This window comes from Ipomoea nil, unplaced genomic scaffold (genome assembly GCF_001879475.1).
Source record: "Ipomoea nil cultivar Tokyo-kokei standard unplaced genomic scaffold, Asagao_1.1 scaffold2868, whole genome shotgun sequence".
In the NCBI taxonomy this organism is placed as follows: Eukaryota; Viridiplantae; Streptophyta; class Magnoliopsida; order Solanales; family Convolvulaceae; genus Ipomoea; species Ipomoea nil.
The window spans coordinates 393,984-415,215 of record NW_017619296.1 but is presented as its reverse complement, the minus strand read 5'-3'; the positions used below and the strand labels follow the sequence as shown (position 1 = coordinate 415,215).

At 35.9% G+C, this 21,232-nt stretch overlaps 1 protein-coding gene and 1 long non-coding RNA gene across 4 annotated transcripts in view; both read right to left on the bottom strand.

The window, feature by feature from the left end:
* Window positions 1-12,862: 12,862 nt before the first annotated feature.
* Window positions 12,863-15,589, bottom strand: LOC109160645 (putative late blight resistance protein homolog R1A-10). Its single transcript, XM_019308928.1, has one exon. It carries the CDS (start codon window positions 15,587-15,589, stop codon window positions 12,863-12,865), a length of 2,727 nt encoding a protein of 908 aa, XP_019164473.1.
* Window positions 15,590-17,604: 2,015 nt separating this feature from the next.
* Window positions 17,605-21,232, bottom strand: part of LOC109160664 — a 36,782-nt gene continuing 33,154 nt past the window's right edge. For 2 of the 3 annotated variants that reach the window (XR_002050796.1, XR_002050797.1), the window contains one exon: window positions 17,605-17,870. This is a non-coding gene — a long non-coding RNA (uncharacterized LOC109160664). Of the gene's footprint in view, window positions 17,877-20,082; window positions 20,086-21,232 lie in introns of all 3 variants that reach the window. The other variant, XR_002050795.1, reaches the window with a different exon arrangement.

Below are 21,232 nucleotides of genomic sequence, written 5' to 3'. Positions count from 1 at the left end.
CAATAACAGATTGGTCAAAATTTGCAGCGCGACAAAGATATCTGTATAAGTATGCTAGCACACCCGAACCCCAGCTATATTGACCACACATTGTAAAATCCTCAATACAATCCAACAAACATAATTTAATACTATTACGACTCGTTTCTGGAAACAGTAATCCACCCAGAAATAATAAAATTATGCCACGCACGTACTGTTCCAGTTCTTCATCATTGGCATAGTCGATATTAATAGTATTCACGTGTTCATTTAACACAGTAATATTTAAAGACGATTTGCTATACGCACCATTTCTGGGAGTAAATCCTAAAAAGTTCTGAATTTGCACTAAACGTTCTTCTTTATTTTTTTCAATTTCTCCAATTAATGGCCTGCCATCAATTTTTGACCTGAGTAAAACTTCTACATCTTGGAGAGTAATGGTTACCTCACCGAACGGCAAGTGAAATGCATGTACTTCGGGCCTCCACCGTTCAACTAATGCCGTAATCAAATGATGATCAAGTTTCATATCACAACCTAATCGTGTAAGTGCTAAAAATCCTGCCCGGCGTAACAATTCCTCTACACGATCGTTCACACGGAGGCTTCTAAAAGCATTACGAGCATAATGCACACACGATAACAGCGCTTCGAAATCTTCGTAGGCCCACACAAACTCTGATCGATGGACCTTTTGAAATGTTAACAAACTTGGATCGATTGGGCCGGGATGTAAATAATTTTGACTCATTTTTATCAAAAAAAGAGTAAAATTTAAAGTCACCAGAGTGCCAATTTTCGTGTATAGTACTTTGGAAAAAATAACTTGCACATTAATTTTTCAAGGCCTGTTGGTGTTACATTAATATCTTCTATTTATAGGATGTTTTATTTTTTTTTTTTTATACTTTCAACACACCACATTTCTGACTGACGCGTCAGCCAGAAATGGCTCTTGCAGTTCACTGACGTGACATGTCACGTCAGTCTATATAGGGACTTCACTGTCAGTTTGCATTCAAACTGACAGTCAAGTCCCAAAACTAATTAAGCCTCCATTTTTTTTTGTTTATTTTTTTTTATTTTGGGGAAAACTAATTAGCTAACATAATATTGCAAGTAATAGAAACGGAATAATAATACATTAACAAATAGAAGTCGATAGAAGTCAGTAACAGAGATGATAATTCTTTTTTGCATTCAATTCAATTTCACAACATTTTAATACATCATTTTAATGTATCCATATACATATAGATATCTATGTATCTATATGTGGATACTACTAACTCTATTACAAAATTTTAAATATATGGATGATAATACGAACAACAACTGCATATTCCATTATCGGATACCTGCATTAAATGCACCGCACATTGGCCCAATTATATAACTAGATCAAGTTTAGGCTGGGGTCGTAGCTAGCAGTATTATACTTGCATACTTGGCTAACTCAACCCCGATATATATAATAAAAATAAATCATTTTCAATTAAATTTTACAACATATTTTTTTAAAAAAAAATATGTCGCGAGATTTAATTGTATAACGTTGGTTAATCGCGAGACTTAATCGGATGACTTTGACTAACAACTGTCTCAGATCTGCATGATTTGAACCTGAAACGATTGAAAATGACAAATTCATTACATTCTAAAACAATTAAAAAAACTAAGTGACAATTAAATAACATTAAACATTTACTATTATGGACTACATATATTTTCTACTAAAACAAACATACATAACAATTTATTTATTCTACTTACCGTTTCTTTTTCTTGTTTCGCATAGCTAGAATATATAGGAAGCTTCCTGAGTTTATCATAGAGATTTACTTTGCTACACAACTCAATTTATAGTGCTGGACTAGTGGTAGCCTTATTATATAATATTGTGTCAGAATTTTAAAAAAAAAAAAAAAAATAAGATAAAAGCGCGTCTCACCCTTCAGCCTGGTGGGCGCGTGTAACACACGCGCCCACCAAGGCATTGATGTTCTGATAATTGGCAACGGCCTTCTGGCCGTTGCCAATTATTGTATTTATTTATTTTTTTGTGTTTAAATATATTAATTTGATATTTTAAATTTAATAATGTGATTTGTACATATGATTTTTTCAATTATTAATTATAGTTTTATTTGCTCAAAATAAAAATTTTTAGTTAAGCTAATTTTGTTGTAAAATCACCAATTATAGAGGATGACATTATAATATTTTGCAGAAGTCAATAGTTACATTTTAAACTTTTCACTTGTTCTCCGATTCTCATGTTTTTGATACAGGTACATTTGTCCGGACATCTAGGAACCCCACAACCCTGCATATTATATATACCTCCCCTTCTGGCTACTTTATGTTAAACAATGGATCTATTCGATGATTTCGAAATACTTCCAAGTCTCACTCCGCTACTTTGTCGGCGACTGTTGTACCAGGCAAAGACCATCCACGGAAGAAAAGTAATGTTTGCACGAGTAGATCGAAGACCCTCCGATACATTTGTATCTTATCCCACTCGGGGTTGGCACCGATATCTACTGATGTTAGGTATACCCGTGCCCGAATCAAGGAATTTCGCAAATATAGAAGATGCCAAACGCTATGCTCTTGTCATATTTCAATGTTTTCGACAAATTTGTTTCCCACCACGTAAGTTTAATCACAATTTGTATTTGTTCTTAGTGTGTATAGCATTCATTTGTGTTTTCTGAATCCGTTACTAGCATGCAACGATCTCCTGCATATGCCAGATGTGAGTGAATACGCTACGACATGGTTCAATATTCTGGTTACCGAAGACCTTAACATGGTAATTATTTATCAATCTATTTTCATTAACACCATAAATTCAAAAGAACTCTGAAATTGATATTCTATATACACTTGCAAAATAGAGAATTCCAAATTGTATGCACCGCCATCTGATGCAACATCTGACGACAAAAAGCAATACTGTGGCATCATAGCGCATGGATAGAAGTTTGTGTCGAAGATATGCAATTTACAACGGGAATTAGTGAATTCAAGATCGAAAATGATTTATACCCGGAAGACATTATCCTATTTCGATATACCGGATTCTTCATTTTCGAATGTTATTTTTTTAGCGTAGACTCTTACAGTCCAAAGAGAGAATTTAATCAATTTGGTGACATGAGAAATACTCGACAGTTTGATCCAGGTAACAATACATTTACACTCTATAAGGTTAACTGTATATTAGACTTCATACATACTAATTCATTTATATATTATAGCGTACATCACTGTGCCAGCAAGGTATGCGATTGAACCAACATTTGATTTTCTTCAACTGGAGAGATGTAGATCTTTATATCACAATTTTGGTATGCTATTCGCGGTAATGACAATTTAATCATTCAACTTTTCATTAAATACATGTCATTTCTTACGAAACTCCTCTTACTTAAATATAGCGTGACCAATTGAGTGAATTTCTGCGCGACTCCATCGAAGTGGATGAACCTTTAATTTTCAAGGTTGGAGATAGGAAACTAGAACTCTATTTCGACTACACATTAATATTTTATGACGAACAATGGGAGCAAATATACAATCATTTTCAGTTTGATGGATGTGACCGTGTGGTATTCTTTAATGTCGCGCAACACGTTATACTAATGCTACCAATTGCTATCTCCTGTAACGTCGAGAAAATTTATTCGTGGTCCGTCAATTACCATCTTTTGGAGAATGAATACGGCGAAATCCACCAATTATCGACGTCAATGACATGATTTTGCGTTTTGAAAGTTCAATTTATGTAATGATTTAAATATTTATTCCTTTCATTTTGATTTCCGTAGTAAAATGTTGTATTTTTAGTAACGCCGAATATGAGTCGTCAATAATATTTACTATCACCTATAATTAAAACAAAAAAAGGTCCATATTACGTTACTGTTGAAATGAATTATTTTCTAACATAAAATTTCGAATTTTTTTTTTTTTTACTTTTCGGAACATTAATCTATACATTTAATGGAATATATTATAGCAAATATGATATTATAATTTCAAAAGCGAACAACACCTTAACAAAAATAAAATTTTATTTCCAACATATTACAACGCAGTTTTTTTTTTTTTTTGAATACTACTGGCTCTATTACAAATTTATAACATATATTCTAATCATACGAACAACAACTCCAATTCGAACATCAATTTTGTTGCTGTTGGCAGAAATCGCACAAGATGCACATCATTGTCTTTTACGATCCCTTTAGGCAGCAACAATCTTCATGGGAAGAAACACAAAGTCTGTAGGATCAGTCTTTCTGCTACTCCGAGCCAAGAGGACCCATTGCCTCTTGTAACCATGAAGATAATATATATATATATATATATATATATATATATATATATATATATATATATATATATATATAAATGCTGAGCCTATGGTGTTATACACACTGCCTCGAGGATATCCTACAACCTCAAGTAGAATGATGGTTGTGGGGGAGAGGAGTGTCCAACCCAATCAATAGGCCCAGCGCAGATAGTATCAACTTTTCAATTAAAATCCACAACATATTTTTATTCAGAATAAAAATATGTCGCGAGAATTAAATGAAAGTTGTTTGCTAATCGCGAGAATTAATTGAAAGTTAATAAAAACACTAACTCCGCATAATTTATATCAGCAAATCAACCAAAAAAAAAATTAATTAGAGTCCATCACACAAGAATTTTGTATAGAAAAATATTTTTACAAATAAAGATATACACATTAACGTAATACTATATATACATACATAAATTTACAACATATACATATATACATAATATATAATACACTTAATTTTTATTTTTGTTTCTCCAAAAGGTTGAAAATCTTCCCCACATCTCCTTCATACCGTATTTGTGCATTACAACTTTAAACATTAAGAGTGATAACATTATACACGTTTGTATATTATATTCAAAGTTAGCCAATTACATGCAAGAGTTCTCTTTATTTATAGCTATGAAGCACTCATTAACACTATTTATGCTGAGCAACTCACTCGGGATGAGAACTCCACAATCCACATTGGCATATAAGGCCACATGTGGGGCTGTCAACGAGACATGTCTCGCCTGACAGCCCACATGCTAGCTGTCGGCACTGCCCCTCTTGGGGCAGTGTACCGACACAAGAGGTCTCGGCTGACCCCGCCGCGTGCTCACCTATTGTGGTGAGCACGCGGACCGGTCCTCACGGGACACGTCAGCCGAGACAAGACGTCTCGGCTGACTGCCCCATGTGGGCTGTCATCCGAGACTTCTTGTCTCGGCTGACACCGCCGCGTGCTCACCCATTGTGGAGAGCACGCGGACCGGTCCTCACGGGACACGTCAGCCGAGACAAGACGTCTCGGCTGACTGCCCCATGTGGGCTGTCAACCGAGACCTCTTGTCTTGGCTGACACCGCCGCGTGCTCACCCACTGTGGTGAGCACGCGGACCGATACTCAAGGGACCCGTCAGCCGATACCTCTTGTCTCGGCTGACGGCTGACACCACCGCGTGCTCACCCCCTGGGGTGAGCACGCGGACCGGTTCTCACAGGACCCATCAGCCGAGACAAGACGTCTCGGCTGACTACCCCATGTGGGCTGTCAGCCGAGACCTCTTGTCTCGGCTGACACCGTCCTGGTCAGTCAACCGAGTCAAGACTCGGCTGACTGACCCATGTGGTCTGTCCTGTCCCCCCCGCTTGCTCCCAAAACTGGGGTTGAGAGCACAGGATGGCCACAATGGCCATTGAAGTAATATATGTACTTAAATATATTGTTGTTTCTATCTACACCATACAAATAATTTTTATATATAAACTATCATACTTTAAATACTTAGTTTAGATATTTCGTGGTTTGTAAATTTAATAAATATTTTTTTTAATGAATTATAAAATTTTGACTATAACTATGTCCATTTCCCTACATAACTCTAACTGAGCTTATTATATCCCTTCCTTTATCGCAACTCTCTACTACTTTCTTTCTTCACATCTCTTACAATTTGTACATTTTCACTATGATTCCTTTGTTGCAATTTTGGTTTTTAATTAGTTGTTTTAGGTTATCTAAAATTTCAAAGTTTTTTTTTCACCACATGTTGTGCTCGCCATTGCAATGATATTAACTTTCAATTAATTCTCGCGATTTTCTTCTCAATCCAAGAGTCAGAAATACTGAAATTTCACGCACGGCATTCAGAGGTGGTTTTGGAGGCAGTTGCAGTAGCAGTGTACTCGGAACGACCACAGTTGGAGGCCGATTCAGACTACTCTTGGCAATGTGTCCCTCGTGTTGCACCTATGGGCTGGGTTGCACCCATCATGTTCATTGTTTTTCCTATGGAAGTGCAAATGGAAAGACTATGAATAAGGACAAACTGTCAGCCCAAATATATTAACGGTCTACCATTCTACTCTTGAGTTTTTGATCCATATCGGGTTTTCCTGATACTTGAGCTCAAACTCGAAGTCTAGAGGTTCACCGTATAAAATCCTTAGTTATTAATGTCAAATATTTTTTTCCCATGGATAGCTTATCCTTAAAAAATGATGTATCGTGTATTTTGTAAATTTCAGAAATGTAAAGTTCAATATAATATTAAAAAAAAATTTAATTATAAAGTAGTTACTTCTTATATTTTGTATTACGTGAATTATTTACTCACACTCAATACTGTTGAAATATCACATTATCATACACAAAGGTGCATATCCAAATCCGATGTACATGGAGATATATAACTCGTAAATGTATATTTTGTTTTCAATACGATTAAATAATTAATTCTAAAAGTAACAACATTCAAATTCCTAGTTTCTTATGACTCGTCCTCACAGATAAAATTTACAATGTTTAATTAATCACAACTCTAGTCTACTCTACTCAACTTCAAAAAAAGTATAAATATGTAAATGTAGACTATTGGATACTAACACGCGCATTAGAGTCGCAAAATTTAGAAAAATATAATGTGCCCAGAAAAAAGGGATGTATGTAGCAAAACAATAGAATAATATCCGGCCCGCGGAGGACATAAACGCGTTTGGGAAATGCATTTTTCGAAAAACGCATTTCCCAAACGCGTTTATGTCGCCGGGTTATCGCCGGCGGTTGGCCGGCCGGCGACAAAGAAATACCATAGCCGCATTTGGGAAATGCGGCTTTCTTATTACATACGAGAGCCGCATTTCTCATACGCGGCTACGTCTATACGGCAACCGCATTTGAGAAATGCGGCTGTCGTATATTATATGACAACCGCATTTCCCAAATGCGGTTGTCCGTAGAGTATGCGTGCGCCCCACACGAGTTTGGGAAATGCGGTTTTGACCACAACCGCATTTCCCAAACTCGTTTTTCCTATTCTTGTCAAAAAAACTTTGACCTCCCATTATTGTCCACAAACACTTCCCAATGCCCATTTCAGTCAAAAACAATGGCTCCCACTCTTTGCCTTCACAAGGATCAATCAATTTTAGAACTTCTAGATTCGACAACATACCAAAAAGCCTCATATCACTCCATGGAATCTTAGTAAAGATGAATTTGAGCTTCTTAAGATTTGGTAGAAAACTAGTTGTGCATGGAATGCCGCTATATGGAAGTTTAAGAGTACACCATTTGATGCTTAGTTTCTCAAGCTGTCCCAAGTGCACAAGATTACAAAAATAATCTGAATTTTCATTTTCAAACCTGATTTTAGCTTGAATCCCCAAATTTTTAAAATTTGGAATCCTTGTAAAAAGAACCTCCATACACCACTCCGGATTCAACAAAGATATGGTCTGTATATTTCTATGAACAATCTCCGAAGCCTTTAATGTAAAAGGAATTATGCCCGCATAAAAATCCCTTAACAGTGGCATTTTCCAAATTCTAAATACCTCAGAGGAATCCAATATAACGCTAAATCCACGGACAATAAAACTTTGCATATTCCAATGCTCAAAGAGCTTTAATTTAAGAGGGCGTACCATTTCACATAGAGACAAAGCTAAGTATCTCAAGTGAACAAGATTTTTCATATATGCAATAGTATACGACTTACATTATTATCATTTGGAAAACATCTTTGCACACTTTCCCAACCAGTAGAGCTCCATATATTATCCTTCAAGTGTTTACACAGGCTGTTAAGTTGTCATTTCTTTTTTATGGAGTACATTGCTCTGTTTAGGGAGTTCATCATTTGATGCTTCAATAACACGATCAATTTGTTAAACTAAGCGATATCACTCCTCATTCAATAACACCCCCTAATGTATTTTATGTGTTTTGGGGCTGTAGTCCGCATAACTGTTTGGACCACGGTGCACGCAATAATGATGGGAGGATATCATATTATGATGGTTTTTGGGCTGATCCACACGACCTGGCAATTTATATTCTACACCACGGCGCGCGTTGCATTGTGCGCCCAGATGCAAAACGACGTCGTTTCAATTCTTTTTTATTTTTTTTTTGCAATTTCCCGCCCCAGTGTTTGGTAGTTAATTTTTCTTTAAAAAAAACTCATGTTCAAAAATGTACATAATGTTATACATGAATGTACATAATTGTATACATGAATGTACATAATTGTATAACAAAATATACATACTGTTTTTTAAAAGATAATACACATAATCTAACATAATACATAATAAACATAAACTTTTAACATAATACACATCAACTCTTAACATAATACACAAAAATTTCCTAATTCGGATGTACATAATTGTATAAAAAGAATGTACATAATTGTATAAAAAATGTACATAATTGTATGAATAAATATACATAATTGTATGAACAAATATACATAATCACATCAACTTCCTACCGCGCCTCCCAAAACGATATCGTTTTGGGAGGCGCGCGGTGCACAGTGCTACGCGCGCCGTGGTATAGGGTATAACGATTGACACAACCTTTATAGTTGATTTGGAGCATTTTTTTAATTGCACTTTTTTATTTAAAAAAATATTGGTATATGCTTCTCGTCCATATAATTATCTCTCCTTGTTCACTGGTTGGTCACCCTTAGATTAAAAAATAAATATTATTTATTTTTATAGATTACTGGTAAATTGACTTACCCAACTTTGAGTTAAGGAATCTAGGTATCTAATAAAAAATTAACAAGTCAAGAAATAACTAATAAGGAGTGATAATTATATGGTCTTTAGTATAATCTCAAAATATTTTAAAATATTTGTAATAGTTTAATTATTAGTGGTATTATTTTTCTTAGTGTAAGTTATTTGAGATTTGCAAGGGGTTTGAATCGTTAGTTCATGGTGGGCATTGCAAGTCCAAAGTTTGGACATTTTCCTCAAGTGCCATATTGCCAAGCTTGCAACATAACAATAAGCTAGGTTCACCAATGGGAGACAGGTCTTAATGAAGTTGAGCTTCTTAAGATTTAGTAGAAAACTAATTACTTCATAAATGTCTATTTCCAAATAGCTAGCTCATTCATTTCTGGTAATAAATAAAAGCCTTAACTAAAGATAAACTAGGCCCATTCCTATGTTGTAATATGTAGCATTATGCTGTGCATCCGTATGCACCATGCATGGTGCATACGAATGCAAAAACGACGTCGTTTTGGTGTCTAACTTAAAAAAATAAAAAATAAAAATCAGAATTGCATAACTACACATCTATAATTTCACTACACTTCCATAATTTCATAATTATACATCCAGAATTGCATAACTACACTTCTAGAATTGCATAACTACACTTCCAGAATTGCATAACTATAATTCCTGAATTGCATAACTACACATCCATAACTTCATAACTACACATCCATAATTATTGCATAACTACACTTCCAGAATTGCATAACTACACTTCCAGAATTTATAACTAGAAAATTCAAAATGAATGAACTAAAAATGAATAACATAATGTTGTTACTGGGAATCGAAACTGATTTTTTTTTTTTTAAGTAGGGCGCGCGTTTTATGCAAAACGACGTTGTTTTTGCATTCGTATGCACCATGCACGGTGTAACGGATACACAACATAATTTGCCTTGTAATATAGCATGTGCATCATATGGGTCATGATCAAACAATACAACTTCATTTGATTTATTGTTAAAAAAAAAAAAAAATCAGTTCCGAGAAGCAAAAACCATTTCAACTCACCATAATGGTACATCCTGCGACACACTGCGTAAATTCCTGAGTAATCCAACAAAGAAGAAGACAAATAGTGAAGATGAAGACAATGACAATGCTACTCAAAAGAGAATTAAGAAGACTTGAGAAATTCAAATCAAAAGTAGTATTTATTTAGACTATCAATTTTACCAGGGGCGGAGCCAAGATTACATGATGCGGGGGGCCAATTACGATTTAAGAGTGAATAATTAAATATATTAATATTCATTTAATATATTTCAACATACATTATTACATTACAAATCCAATAAAACTGAGTAGCAGACTAATATTTTCTTTTTAATAATGTGCCTCCTCATGATATATATATATATATATATATATATATATATATATATATATATACATAATCACCTTATGCTTTAACTAATCTTAATTAATTCTTTGTTTCAAATTAATATCTATCTTATATATCTAATTCTTTGTTTATGTAATCACCATCTTCTTTGAGTTAGAAGACCGAAGCCACCATTAATGCAGTTATTCAGAGAATGCTGGTTGAAGAGAAATGGAAATATACAATCAGTAATTCATCAAAAGATTCAAAGCTTCAAAAACATATGAAAAAATGACCAAGTCACTTCTTAAAGAATATAAGAATTGATATTGTGGAAAGTCTACACTAGTGTTAGACATGATATATTTTGTACTCTTAAATGTAACATTATATTAGTATAGTTATACTTTGATTTAGTCAATAACTACTAGCTAATGTATAGGAATAGTTAGACTAGTCATCTGGGTCTATTGTATCTCCGTGTAATCGTTGAGTTTTGGTAATCAACGCAAACTATTCTCTAATCTGGTATCAGTTAGCCCAGGTTTCTCTCTCTCTCTCCCCAACCATGTCCCCAAACAACCTATCCACGCCAAACCACTTCGTTCAATGAAACTAACTACAAAAAATTTCCTGTTTTGGCGCACACAGCTAGTCCCGTTCCTCCGCGGGCAAGGTTTGTTGGGATTCGTAAATGGCGATACGCCTTTCCCTCCAGCGGTCATCCCTGCTCCGGCCACCAGTGAGGCAAACTCCGGCGGCACAACCTCTACCACCATGGCAAATCCGGCGAAGAGGCAGCGGTCACGGCTGATGCGTGGTTCCCAACACCGGGGCGTCGTCTCATGCCACGCCGGACCCGACGATGATGGCACACTCTGAGTCCTACGTTGGAGGCGATGTGTTGCGCATGAGCAACGGTTCAGGTTTGGGGATTGCTGGTATTGGTCATGCGTCGTTGTATTCCGAGTCTAGACGTCTTCGTTTATCTAATATTTTGCATGTCCCTGATCTTTCACTCCCGTTATTATCTGTCAATCGTTTCACTGCCGATAACAATGTGTTTTTTGAATTTCAGCATAACTGCAGATACACAACTGTTGTACAACAGTCGCGTATGTCATTGCCGCGTAAAGCGTTGGACTTTACGCGACCTTTGCGTAACAGTCGCGGAATGTTAGTAATACGCGACTGTTGTGTAATAGTCGCGAATGTTTGTAATACGCTACCGTTCTACGCTAGGAACGGTCGCGGTTTTTTTTTTTTATATTTTTTTATATCAAATTTCCACGACTATTCTTTATAAATTTAGTCTGCAAGATTGATTGGGAGGGGTCAAATATTTTGAGGAGAGAGGACACCAAAATAAGTATTATACTATTAAAAAAAATTTAGAGGGGGAGGGGGCCAGGGTCCCCTGCACCATGCAGGCCAGGTAACTCCGCCCCTGGATTTTACAAAGTTACAAATATTTATTTTAATGACAATTATAATGAATCTTCCATATTATCTTGCATTCATATGCTTTGAATTACCTATTTGAATAAACAAATTTGACATTCAATTACCTATGTATGATCTTTTCCTATATAATATTGCATTTGATATACTTTAAAATACTTATTTAAATATAAACATTTGGCATTAGCACATTCGCGCAATCCACGTGTAAAACTAGACATTGTATAAAGGAGTTCAGGAATAATCCGACAAGGAAAAATATTTGATGCACTCTCGATCGGTATATTACATCTATACACGGGCGGTTAGCCATAATATAGTGCAACACCTTATCCAAAAAATAATCACAGCATTATATTCCTTCAAGCAACAAAATAACCACAACAATAAACCCACAACAAGTACAGTACAGAAACCACTGGCAGGCTTGCAGGCAGATTCATATATAGTTTTACTACATGGACGATCAAATCTTACTTCCTAAATTTTACTCATTGATGTGCAGGTACTGATAAGCAACAAACCTACAACCAGTATATGCAGTACAAAAATCAGTGGCAGGCAGATTCACATAGTACAGCTCCTGCTATGCTATGCTATGCAAACATCCATCATCACCCAAGAACAAACAACATCCATCCATCCATCATCATCATCTCTGCTTAGCTTTGTGCCTCTTAACTTTTCATCGCCTCTCAATCTTTATAGTTGTCTGTATGTGTTTAATAATTAGATGTTAAGGAGAAACGAAATAAAACAGATCGACTTATTTAAGTACGTATCTACATACCCTTATTCATTCATTACTCCTACGGGAAACAATATGTAAGTGGACACATTTATATTGGTAAGGAAATATGAGAAAGAGAAAAATGAGAGAAAGCATGCACATAATTATTGATTGCAGAGGAATTGCAAAGAATTTAAATAGCATGAAATGTGAAACAGTCAGAGATATAATGGAAGCAGAGATAGAAAGAGACCCGAATATATTTAGAACTAACAAGGAGGGCTTCATTTCCATAGCTTCGCTGCTCATCTTGAATAAGCTTTGCAGAAGTCAAAACGGAATCCAAGCAGTCATTTAATTGAATCAATTCAAGTGTGGTAATATCGGCAAACGCAATAGGGATCTCTTGCAAAATTCTGCACAAACTTAACTCTAAATGTTGAAGCACAGGAAAATGATCACCCACAGCATTCCAATCTTCCAAATTCCTGCTTTTAATTACCAACCTTTTCAATTGCCGGAACCCTCCCTCCGATGTCTCCCACTTTTTTCCTTCACAAGCATCTATCAATTTTAGAACTTCTAGATTTGACAACATACCAATAAGCTCCATATCACTCCATGCCAAATAGGTCCAGAAGAATTCGAGCTTCTTAAGATTTGGTAGAAAACTAGTTGCCCATTGGATGCCCCTATACGGAAGTTTGAGATGCCAGTCTTTGATGCTTAGTTTCTCAAGCTGCCCCAAGTGCACAAAATTATAGAAATCAATTGATGTTTCATTGTCAAAACGCCTTTCACCTTGAACTCCCAACTTTTTTAAATTTGGAATCCTTGTAAAGAGATCGTCTGTACAACAATTCGGACGCAACCAAGATATAGTCTCGATGTTTCTATGAACAACTTCCGAAGCCTCTAATGTAAAAGGAATTATGTCCGCATAAAAATTCCTTAATAGTGGCATTTTCCAAATTCGCTCGGAGGAATCCAATATAACACTACATCCACGAACAATAAAACTTTGCATATTCCAATGCTCAAAGAGCTTTAGTTTAAGAGGGCCAGCTTTTTCATTTAGGGACAAAGCTAAGTATCTCAAGTGAACAAGATTTGCCATATATAGCATCTTATCTTCAAAGTTCCAAAATCCAAGTTTCATGTCTACTACTCTTAATAGTTTAAAGTGACAAAGCACCTTAATGCTGAAATCAACATGATCAACAGAGTGTAAGGAATGGAATTTGTCAAAGCCCATAGATCTAATTTGAATATTGAAACATCCTGGTCTAATACTTATCCAAGGACAAGCTTTTGAAAACAAGTGCTGTAATTTCCTCTTGAAAAATGGGAGTTTTACGAGTCCTATGACATTCAAGAGGTTTTCACGTCGAGCTTCTCTCAAGCACAAGTCTCGCAAGAGATCATGCATCCTAATTGTCTTGAATTTGCCACTGTAGCTCAATTTACCAATTAGAACAAGACTTCTATCAACAAGATCTTGCAAGCATTCCATGGCCACTTCCTCCAGATTCTTATTGTTCACTGCCTCGAAAAATCCCTCGGCTACCCACAACTTAACTAACTTCTTTACCGGGATTTCATAATCTTCTGGAAAAACTCCAAAATATAGAAAGCAAGCTTTAGAGGGGTGTGGTAATTGGTTGTAACTCAAAGATAGTACACTTGAACATGCTTCATTAGAATCACCAATTACACTGTCTGCAACATTCTTCCACTTTTCCACCTTCTCCTCTGTCTTGGAGAGAAGACTAGCCACTAAAGTAATAGCTAGAGGTAATCCTTTACATTTCTTCACTATGTCTCTACCAATTTGCTCAAACACCAAAAGAAATTCCGTTTTACCGAACACACTGCAGTAGAGATTCCAACTTTCATTGGCATCTAAGAAAGGCATGTTAATGATAGAGTTACCTGAACTAGCAGCATATTCAGCCACCTCTCTGAGACGAGAAGTCAGTAGTATACGGCTTCCATTATTATCATTTGGAAAGCATCTTTGCACACTTTCCCAAGCTTTTTTGCTCCATATATCATCTATCACTATCAAGTATCTCTGATCCTTCAAGAGTTTACGTAGCATTTCTGCTAATTGGCCTGGGCCATTGCTGCTTTCTTCATCACTTGATGCACTAACACAACCAATAAGGCATTTGAGCATCTGCCCAACGGTATACTCTTGGGATATAGTAACCCATGCTTGCTTGTAAAAATGAGAAGTAATTGATGGATCCTTGTAGACTTTCTCAGCTAAAGTGGTCTTGCCTATTCCTCCCATGCCAACGATTGATACAACTTGGAGCTGCTCAGCTGTTTGTTGCGCGAGCTTGTCCAATATTATCTTGAATTCCTTGTCGCATCCAACCATTTTACTCTCAAACTTTGAAACGCTTTTGGAAAATTTACTCACAGTAATATTCTCTCGTTCTGGATCAGCAGGCTGGGATGATGTTGAACCAAGGAGTAGTCCTCTTTGTCGTCGCATCCGACCAAAAAGTGAAATACCCGTGATTGATGGACCCTTTGCAAACTGGTGTTTACTTGTAATCTTAATCAACTTCTTCTTCAGGTAATCAGTCTGTTTTACTGCTTGCTTGAAGATTCCATGAAGCCTGAGGAGGCAAGCATCTATACTGCTTGAGTGAAGATATATGCTACTCAATTCCATCTCAATTCTTTCTTCAGCTTTGAAAGCTACATCTCTCATCTCTGCCTCTAAATCTTTCATCGCCGAATTATTATAGGCGGTCTCAGATTTCTCAAGAATTTCTTGGAAGAAACCAAGATTTTCATGGAGAGAATTAACTATCTCTTGATTGTCTTGAAGAGGCAAGCGTGGTTGTGATTGCAAGAAATGTAGATGGAGTGTTCCTTTAAGAGACGTTACAGCAGCATAAGCCATTTGCGTCTGTCTATGTAGTAGCTGATCAGAGCAGAACAAAGAAGAAATGAAAGTTGTGATGCAATTTAGACAGGAATTCTAACAACCATGATTTTAAAATTATATTTTTAATTGCAAAATGGCAGCATTATATTGACTTTTAGTACTTCATATTAAAATTTGTGTGACTTTCTGCAACTTGTAACACTAATTGCGAGTCATATGGAATTAAATATTAGAGGATAGATGATGTTTTCAAAAAAACAAAAAAAAAAAAAAAAAGTATTTGAGGAAGATAATGATAACATGAGAAGAAATTGTTTAATGTTAAGTGGAATCTTACAGCTCAAATTTTTTTTTTTTTTTCTGTCTGTTTTGTGTCTATCAAAGCCAGCTCCAGCTTCATCCAAAATAGGAACAACTAATCAGGTTAATGTTTCAAAAATTCACTTCAAAAAAATTTAAGTAGGGATTGTAGATCAGGTTCATGAATACAAGTGAATTAGGCTGAGCTTGGAAATATTAGAAAATAATTAATTCTTTGAAAAATATTTTCATTTGTTAGTGTTTGGCTGAAATACTCATTTTTATCTTTTTATGAAAATACTTATTGTTTTTTACAAGGTAGTATCTGTTCCATACTTTTTCAAACGTTTTTAGTCCAAAGAGCCTAAGCCTCCACCACCAGAGTAATAGAGTTGGAAGTACTTCGAACCTATGACCATCCACTTGGAATGGTAACTAGGATATCATCAGTTCATCACAATACATGATAGTTGGCAAATATTTTTTATTTAGGTAAAAGTAAAAATATTATATTGTTTCTATTTGATTAATTTTTTAAAAACATGAGCATAACTCTATTACAAAGCGGTTTCTTATAAAATATAAATTATTTTAATGATGATAATAATAATTATTTATAATAGTCATAAAGAGTAATAATAATTGTAATGAAAATGTAAATAATAACTAATTTTAACTTATAATTTATTATAACAAAAATAAATATAATAACTTGAATTAAAAGTAGCTTGATCTTATTATAGATGCTTCTATGATTTCAATTGCATAAAAAGAGTATGTATTGAATTAGCTAAGGTTGTTGTTGTGAGTATGCTATAATTTGATCTCTTGTATCATTTAGGGTTCAATTATGCTTGAGAATCTTTGGAATTGTGTGTAGCTATAAGAATAGGACATGCAATTAGACATAGTACATACTCACAATTTCAATCTCGCTTGGAAAAAAGGGGATTGGAAGAAGATCGACTTTGTAGGTTATGTTTTTGATAAATTGTTCCAATTAGAATTGATTCGCCATAAGAGTATGATTGTTTGGTAATTGAAGTTTGTAGCTGTTGATATAAATAAGAAGAGGAAGAAGAAGATTACCTAAATTAAAGCAGCATTAAGAAATCCCAGCAGTCTCTCTTCACCCTATCACCACAACCAGATAGCTAAGCTTATTGAGTGGCGGTACGTAATTGAGTCCTTAGCTTGAAGAAAATAGATGGCGGCTGAGGATGATGGTGGCGGCACTACTTCTTCTTCTTCCTCCTTGCTTGTTGCTGCTAAGGATTTTGTACGATCTGTTGGAACATGGCGCTCATTTGATATGAAATAATGCCCATGTATGTTGAGAATTCAGGTAGGTAGGTGCAATTTATAATACGGAGTAATATAAGAAGAGGTAGGGATCAAATATTCTATGTATGATTTGGAAGAAGTACAGTGCAATTTATTATATTATGCTCATCATGTGCATAGTTGACATTCATTAACTTAATACATAATTTAATAACATTGGTTGGGGGAATTTCCTTCTGGCAGCAGAGCGTAGTGGCTAATTCAATTTCCATCTCTCATCTCGTCGTGTGATGAAGGCAGCGCAAGAAAATAATTGCAACACCGAAGCATTATATTTTTAATTGCAAAATGACAGTATTATACTTTAACATACAAAACTCCTATCTACTAATTAATCCACGCCCTGAACTCTCTGCTTTAGATGGACAAAATCAGTTCAGTTCAGATGAAGAAATAACACCAACTTTATACCACAATTGAAGCACAAACCATAATACTTTATGATATAACACCGTACATATTTAGCCAAATTCATTACAGCAACAAATCCACAGCATGTACAAAAACCATTGGCAGATTCATATATAACAGATCCTCCTATGCTATGAGAGAGTATTTTTATGCTATATATACTGAGGGAATCACAACCATTCTCTACTATTAGACAGAAAAATTGACTCCGAGCCAACACATGAACAGTATGATTCGCTGACTGTTGCTAGATGGTCCCACCAATGTGGGTAGGGTGGTGACCAAAAGCTTAACAATTAAGCTTGGAAGATGAAGTGAAAGGTTTTATGATTAATGGCTTCATTCATGGGAGATTAAAGTGGGCAAATGAAAAGACAAAAGAGTTTGACTTTGTAAAGCCTATATAAAGGCCATGGATTTGGCTACCTTGGATATAAGAGAGTTCAAGAAGAAGAAAAAGAGAGGAGAGGAAATTTGTTGAGATATACAAGTGTGAGAAAATTAGCCGAGAAGAAGTTGGTGGATTTCGTAGAAATTCTTGTGCCTCGGGGTATATGTTATTTTCTCTTGTATTTTGTGTTGCCTCTAATCGTTGAATTAGAGAAGCCTCCTCTGTTGTACCCATTATCTATATAGTGGAAGGTTTACTGGCTTGTGCCCGTGGTTTTTTACTCCTTGCCTTGAGGAGGTTTTTCCACGTTAAAATTCTTGGTGTTCTTCTTGGTGCCGTTTATTTATTTTCATTGTGCTAATTATATATTCTTGCGAGCTTTCTTCCCAACAACTGGTATGAGAGCCTTGTTCAAGTGAGAAGCTATGGAAGGAAAGTTCAATAGAATTGCAAGTTTGAATGGCACAAATTATCACATATGGAGAAATAAGATAAAAGATCTACTATATGTGATGAAGTTGCATTTACCCGTGTTTGCTACCCAGAAACCTGAAAATAAATCAGATGAAGAGTGGGCCTTTGAGCATGAACAGGTATGTGGTTTTATTCGGCAATTTGTTGAAGATAATGTGTATAATCATATTTGTAGTGAAACCCACGCAAGGACACTGTGGAGTAAACTTGAAGATTTATATGCTTCAAAGACTGGCAACAACAAATTGTTTTATCTCACAAAATTGGTGCAGTTAAGATATAACGAGGGTAGTTCTGTTGTGGATCACTTGAATGAATTTCAAGGGATTGTTGATCAATTGTCAGGTGTGTGAGTTAATTTTGATGATGAGGTCCTTGCTCTTATGGTACTAGCATCATTGCCAGATTCTTGGGAAACTTTAAAGATTTCTTTGACTAATTCTGCTCCTAACGGTGTTGTAACAATGGAACTTGTTAAAAGTGGTGTCCTGAATGAAGAGATGAGACGAAGGTCACAAGGTACTTCCTCTCAACATTCAGAGGTCTTGGCTACAACAAATAGGGGGAGAAGTCAAAGCAAGGGTCCAAGGAGTAAAGATAAAAACAAAGATAACAGTAGAGGTAAATCTAATAAATTTGCTAATGTTGAATGTTATCATTGTCACAAAAAGGGGCATATTAAGAAATTTTGCCGACTACGGAAGAAAGAAAATCAAAAAAATAAAGACTCTGAAAAGAATAATGGTAGTGATGATGATAGTGTAGCTGCTACAGTTGAACATGATTTTCTTATCTTCTATGATGGTGACACAGATGCCATTAATTTGGCAAGTCATGATACAAACTGGGTAATTGATAGTGGTGCATCCATTCATGCTACAGCTCGAAAGGATTTTTTTGTTAGTTATGCAACAGGTGATTTTGGAGTTGTGAAAATGGGCAATGATGGTAATGCAAAGATTGTTGGTGTTGGCGATGTTCAGTTAGAAACCAACAATGGCACCAAGTTGCTTCTGAAAAATGTGAAGCATGTTCCAGATATCAGGTATAATTTAATTTCTGCTAGAAAATTAGATGATGAAGGGTATTGTAATACTTTCCAAAATGGCCAATGGAAACTCACAAGAGGTTCTCTAGTTGTGGCTCGAGGCACAAAGTGTTCTACACTTTATGATTTACAGGCCAAGATCTCAGGAAATATTGTCAATACGATTGAGAACGATGATACGAATGATATATGGCATAAGAGGCTTGCACATATATCTGAGGAGAGGGATGTCCATGCTGGTCAGAAAAAGGAGCTTAGCTGGGTTGAACAATGTTCATTTGAAGAGGTGTGCTCATTGTCTAGCAGGGAAGCAGAACCGAGTATCCTTTAAAAGTTCTGCTGAGACTAAGAAGAAACTAGAGGTATTGGAACTGATACACTCTGATGTGTGTGGACCTTTCAAAACTAGGTCACTTGGTGGTGCTCGCTATTTTGTTACCTTCATTGATGACTGCTCAAGGAAATTATGGGTTTATTCTTTGAGGCATAAAAGTCAAGTTGTGGACATATTCAAGCAATTTCATGCCCTAGTTGAGAGACAGACTGGGAAGAAGCTAAAATGCATAAAGTCAGATAATGGAGGAGAGTATATTGGGCCACTCAATAGGTATTGCGTAGAGCAGGGTATTCGCCATAAGAAAACACCACCAAAGACTCCTCAGTTAAATGGTGTTGCTGAGAGGATGAACAGGACTTTGATTGAGAGAGTTAGATGTTTGTTGTCACATGCAAAGTTACCAAAGACATTCTGGGCTGAGGCACTAAGTACTGTTGCGCATGTGTTGAATCTCTCACCATGTGCTCCTTTAAGGTTTGACATACCAAATCGGGTATGGACAGGAAATGATGTTCCCTATGATTATCTACGTGTCTTCGGGTGCAAAACATTTGTGCACATTCCGAAAGATGAAAGACCGAAACTTGATGTTAAGACACGACAGTGTGTGTTTATTGGCTATGGTCTAGATGACTTTGGCTACAGATTTTATGATCCAGTTAAAAAGAAGCTTGTGAGAAGCCGAGATGCTGTGTTCGTGGAGAATCAAACCATAGAGGATATTGACCGGGTTAAAGAATTGGGATCTCATAACGGTGATTCAGTTGATACTGAGATAGTACCTCCAACAGTGGTTCTTGAAGAGGTTGGAGAGGAGGACCAAATTGAGCAGCAAGATGTTACTGATGCTTCCATTAATGATGATGAACTCCCAATTCCAGAAGCTTCAACTCCACCTCAGCTTCGAAGACTGATTACACTCCGGGTGAAGAATCGAGAGAAAGTAGTCCTGAAATAGATTATATTCCGGGTCAAAAACTGGGTGTAACTCTGATGCAGTTTAGAAATGACAATGCAGCAGCCAGAGGATACCTTCTGTCACAAATGAATGACGATTTGTTCGACATCTATGTCAAACAAGACTCGGCAAAAGTCATTTGCGAATCACTGTCAGAAAAGTACGGTGCCAATGAAACTGAAAATCAAAGTGTCAGAACTGTCTACAACAAAAGGAGTAGAAAAATCAAGAAGTTCAAAGGAAGGTGTTTTACATGCAGAAAGCAAGGACACCGAGCACACCAGTGCTACCATCACAATGGCAAAACTAGCAAAAGGCAATCTGACAGAGCAAGATGAGTATTGAATCTCTTTAAATAAGCAGTTATTTTTTAGTAACTATATTTGCTCTAGTTC

Bases quoted from the DNA above. Each gene is read 5' to 3' on its own strand.
- LOC109160645 (XM_019308928.1), bottom strand. From the start codon at position 15,589: ATGGCTTATGCTGCTGTAACGTCTCTTAAAGGAACACTCCATCTACAT.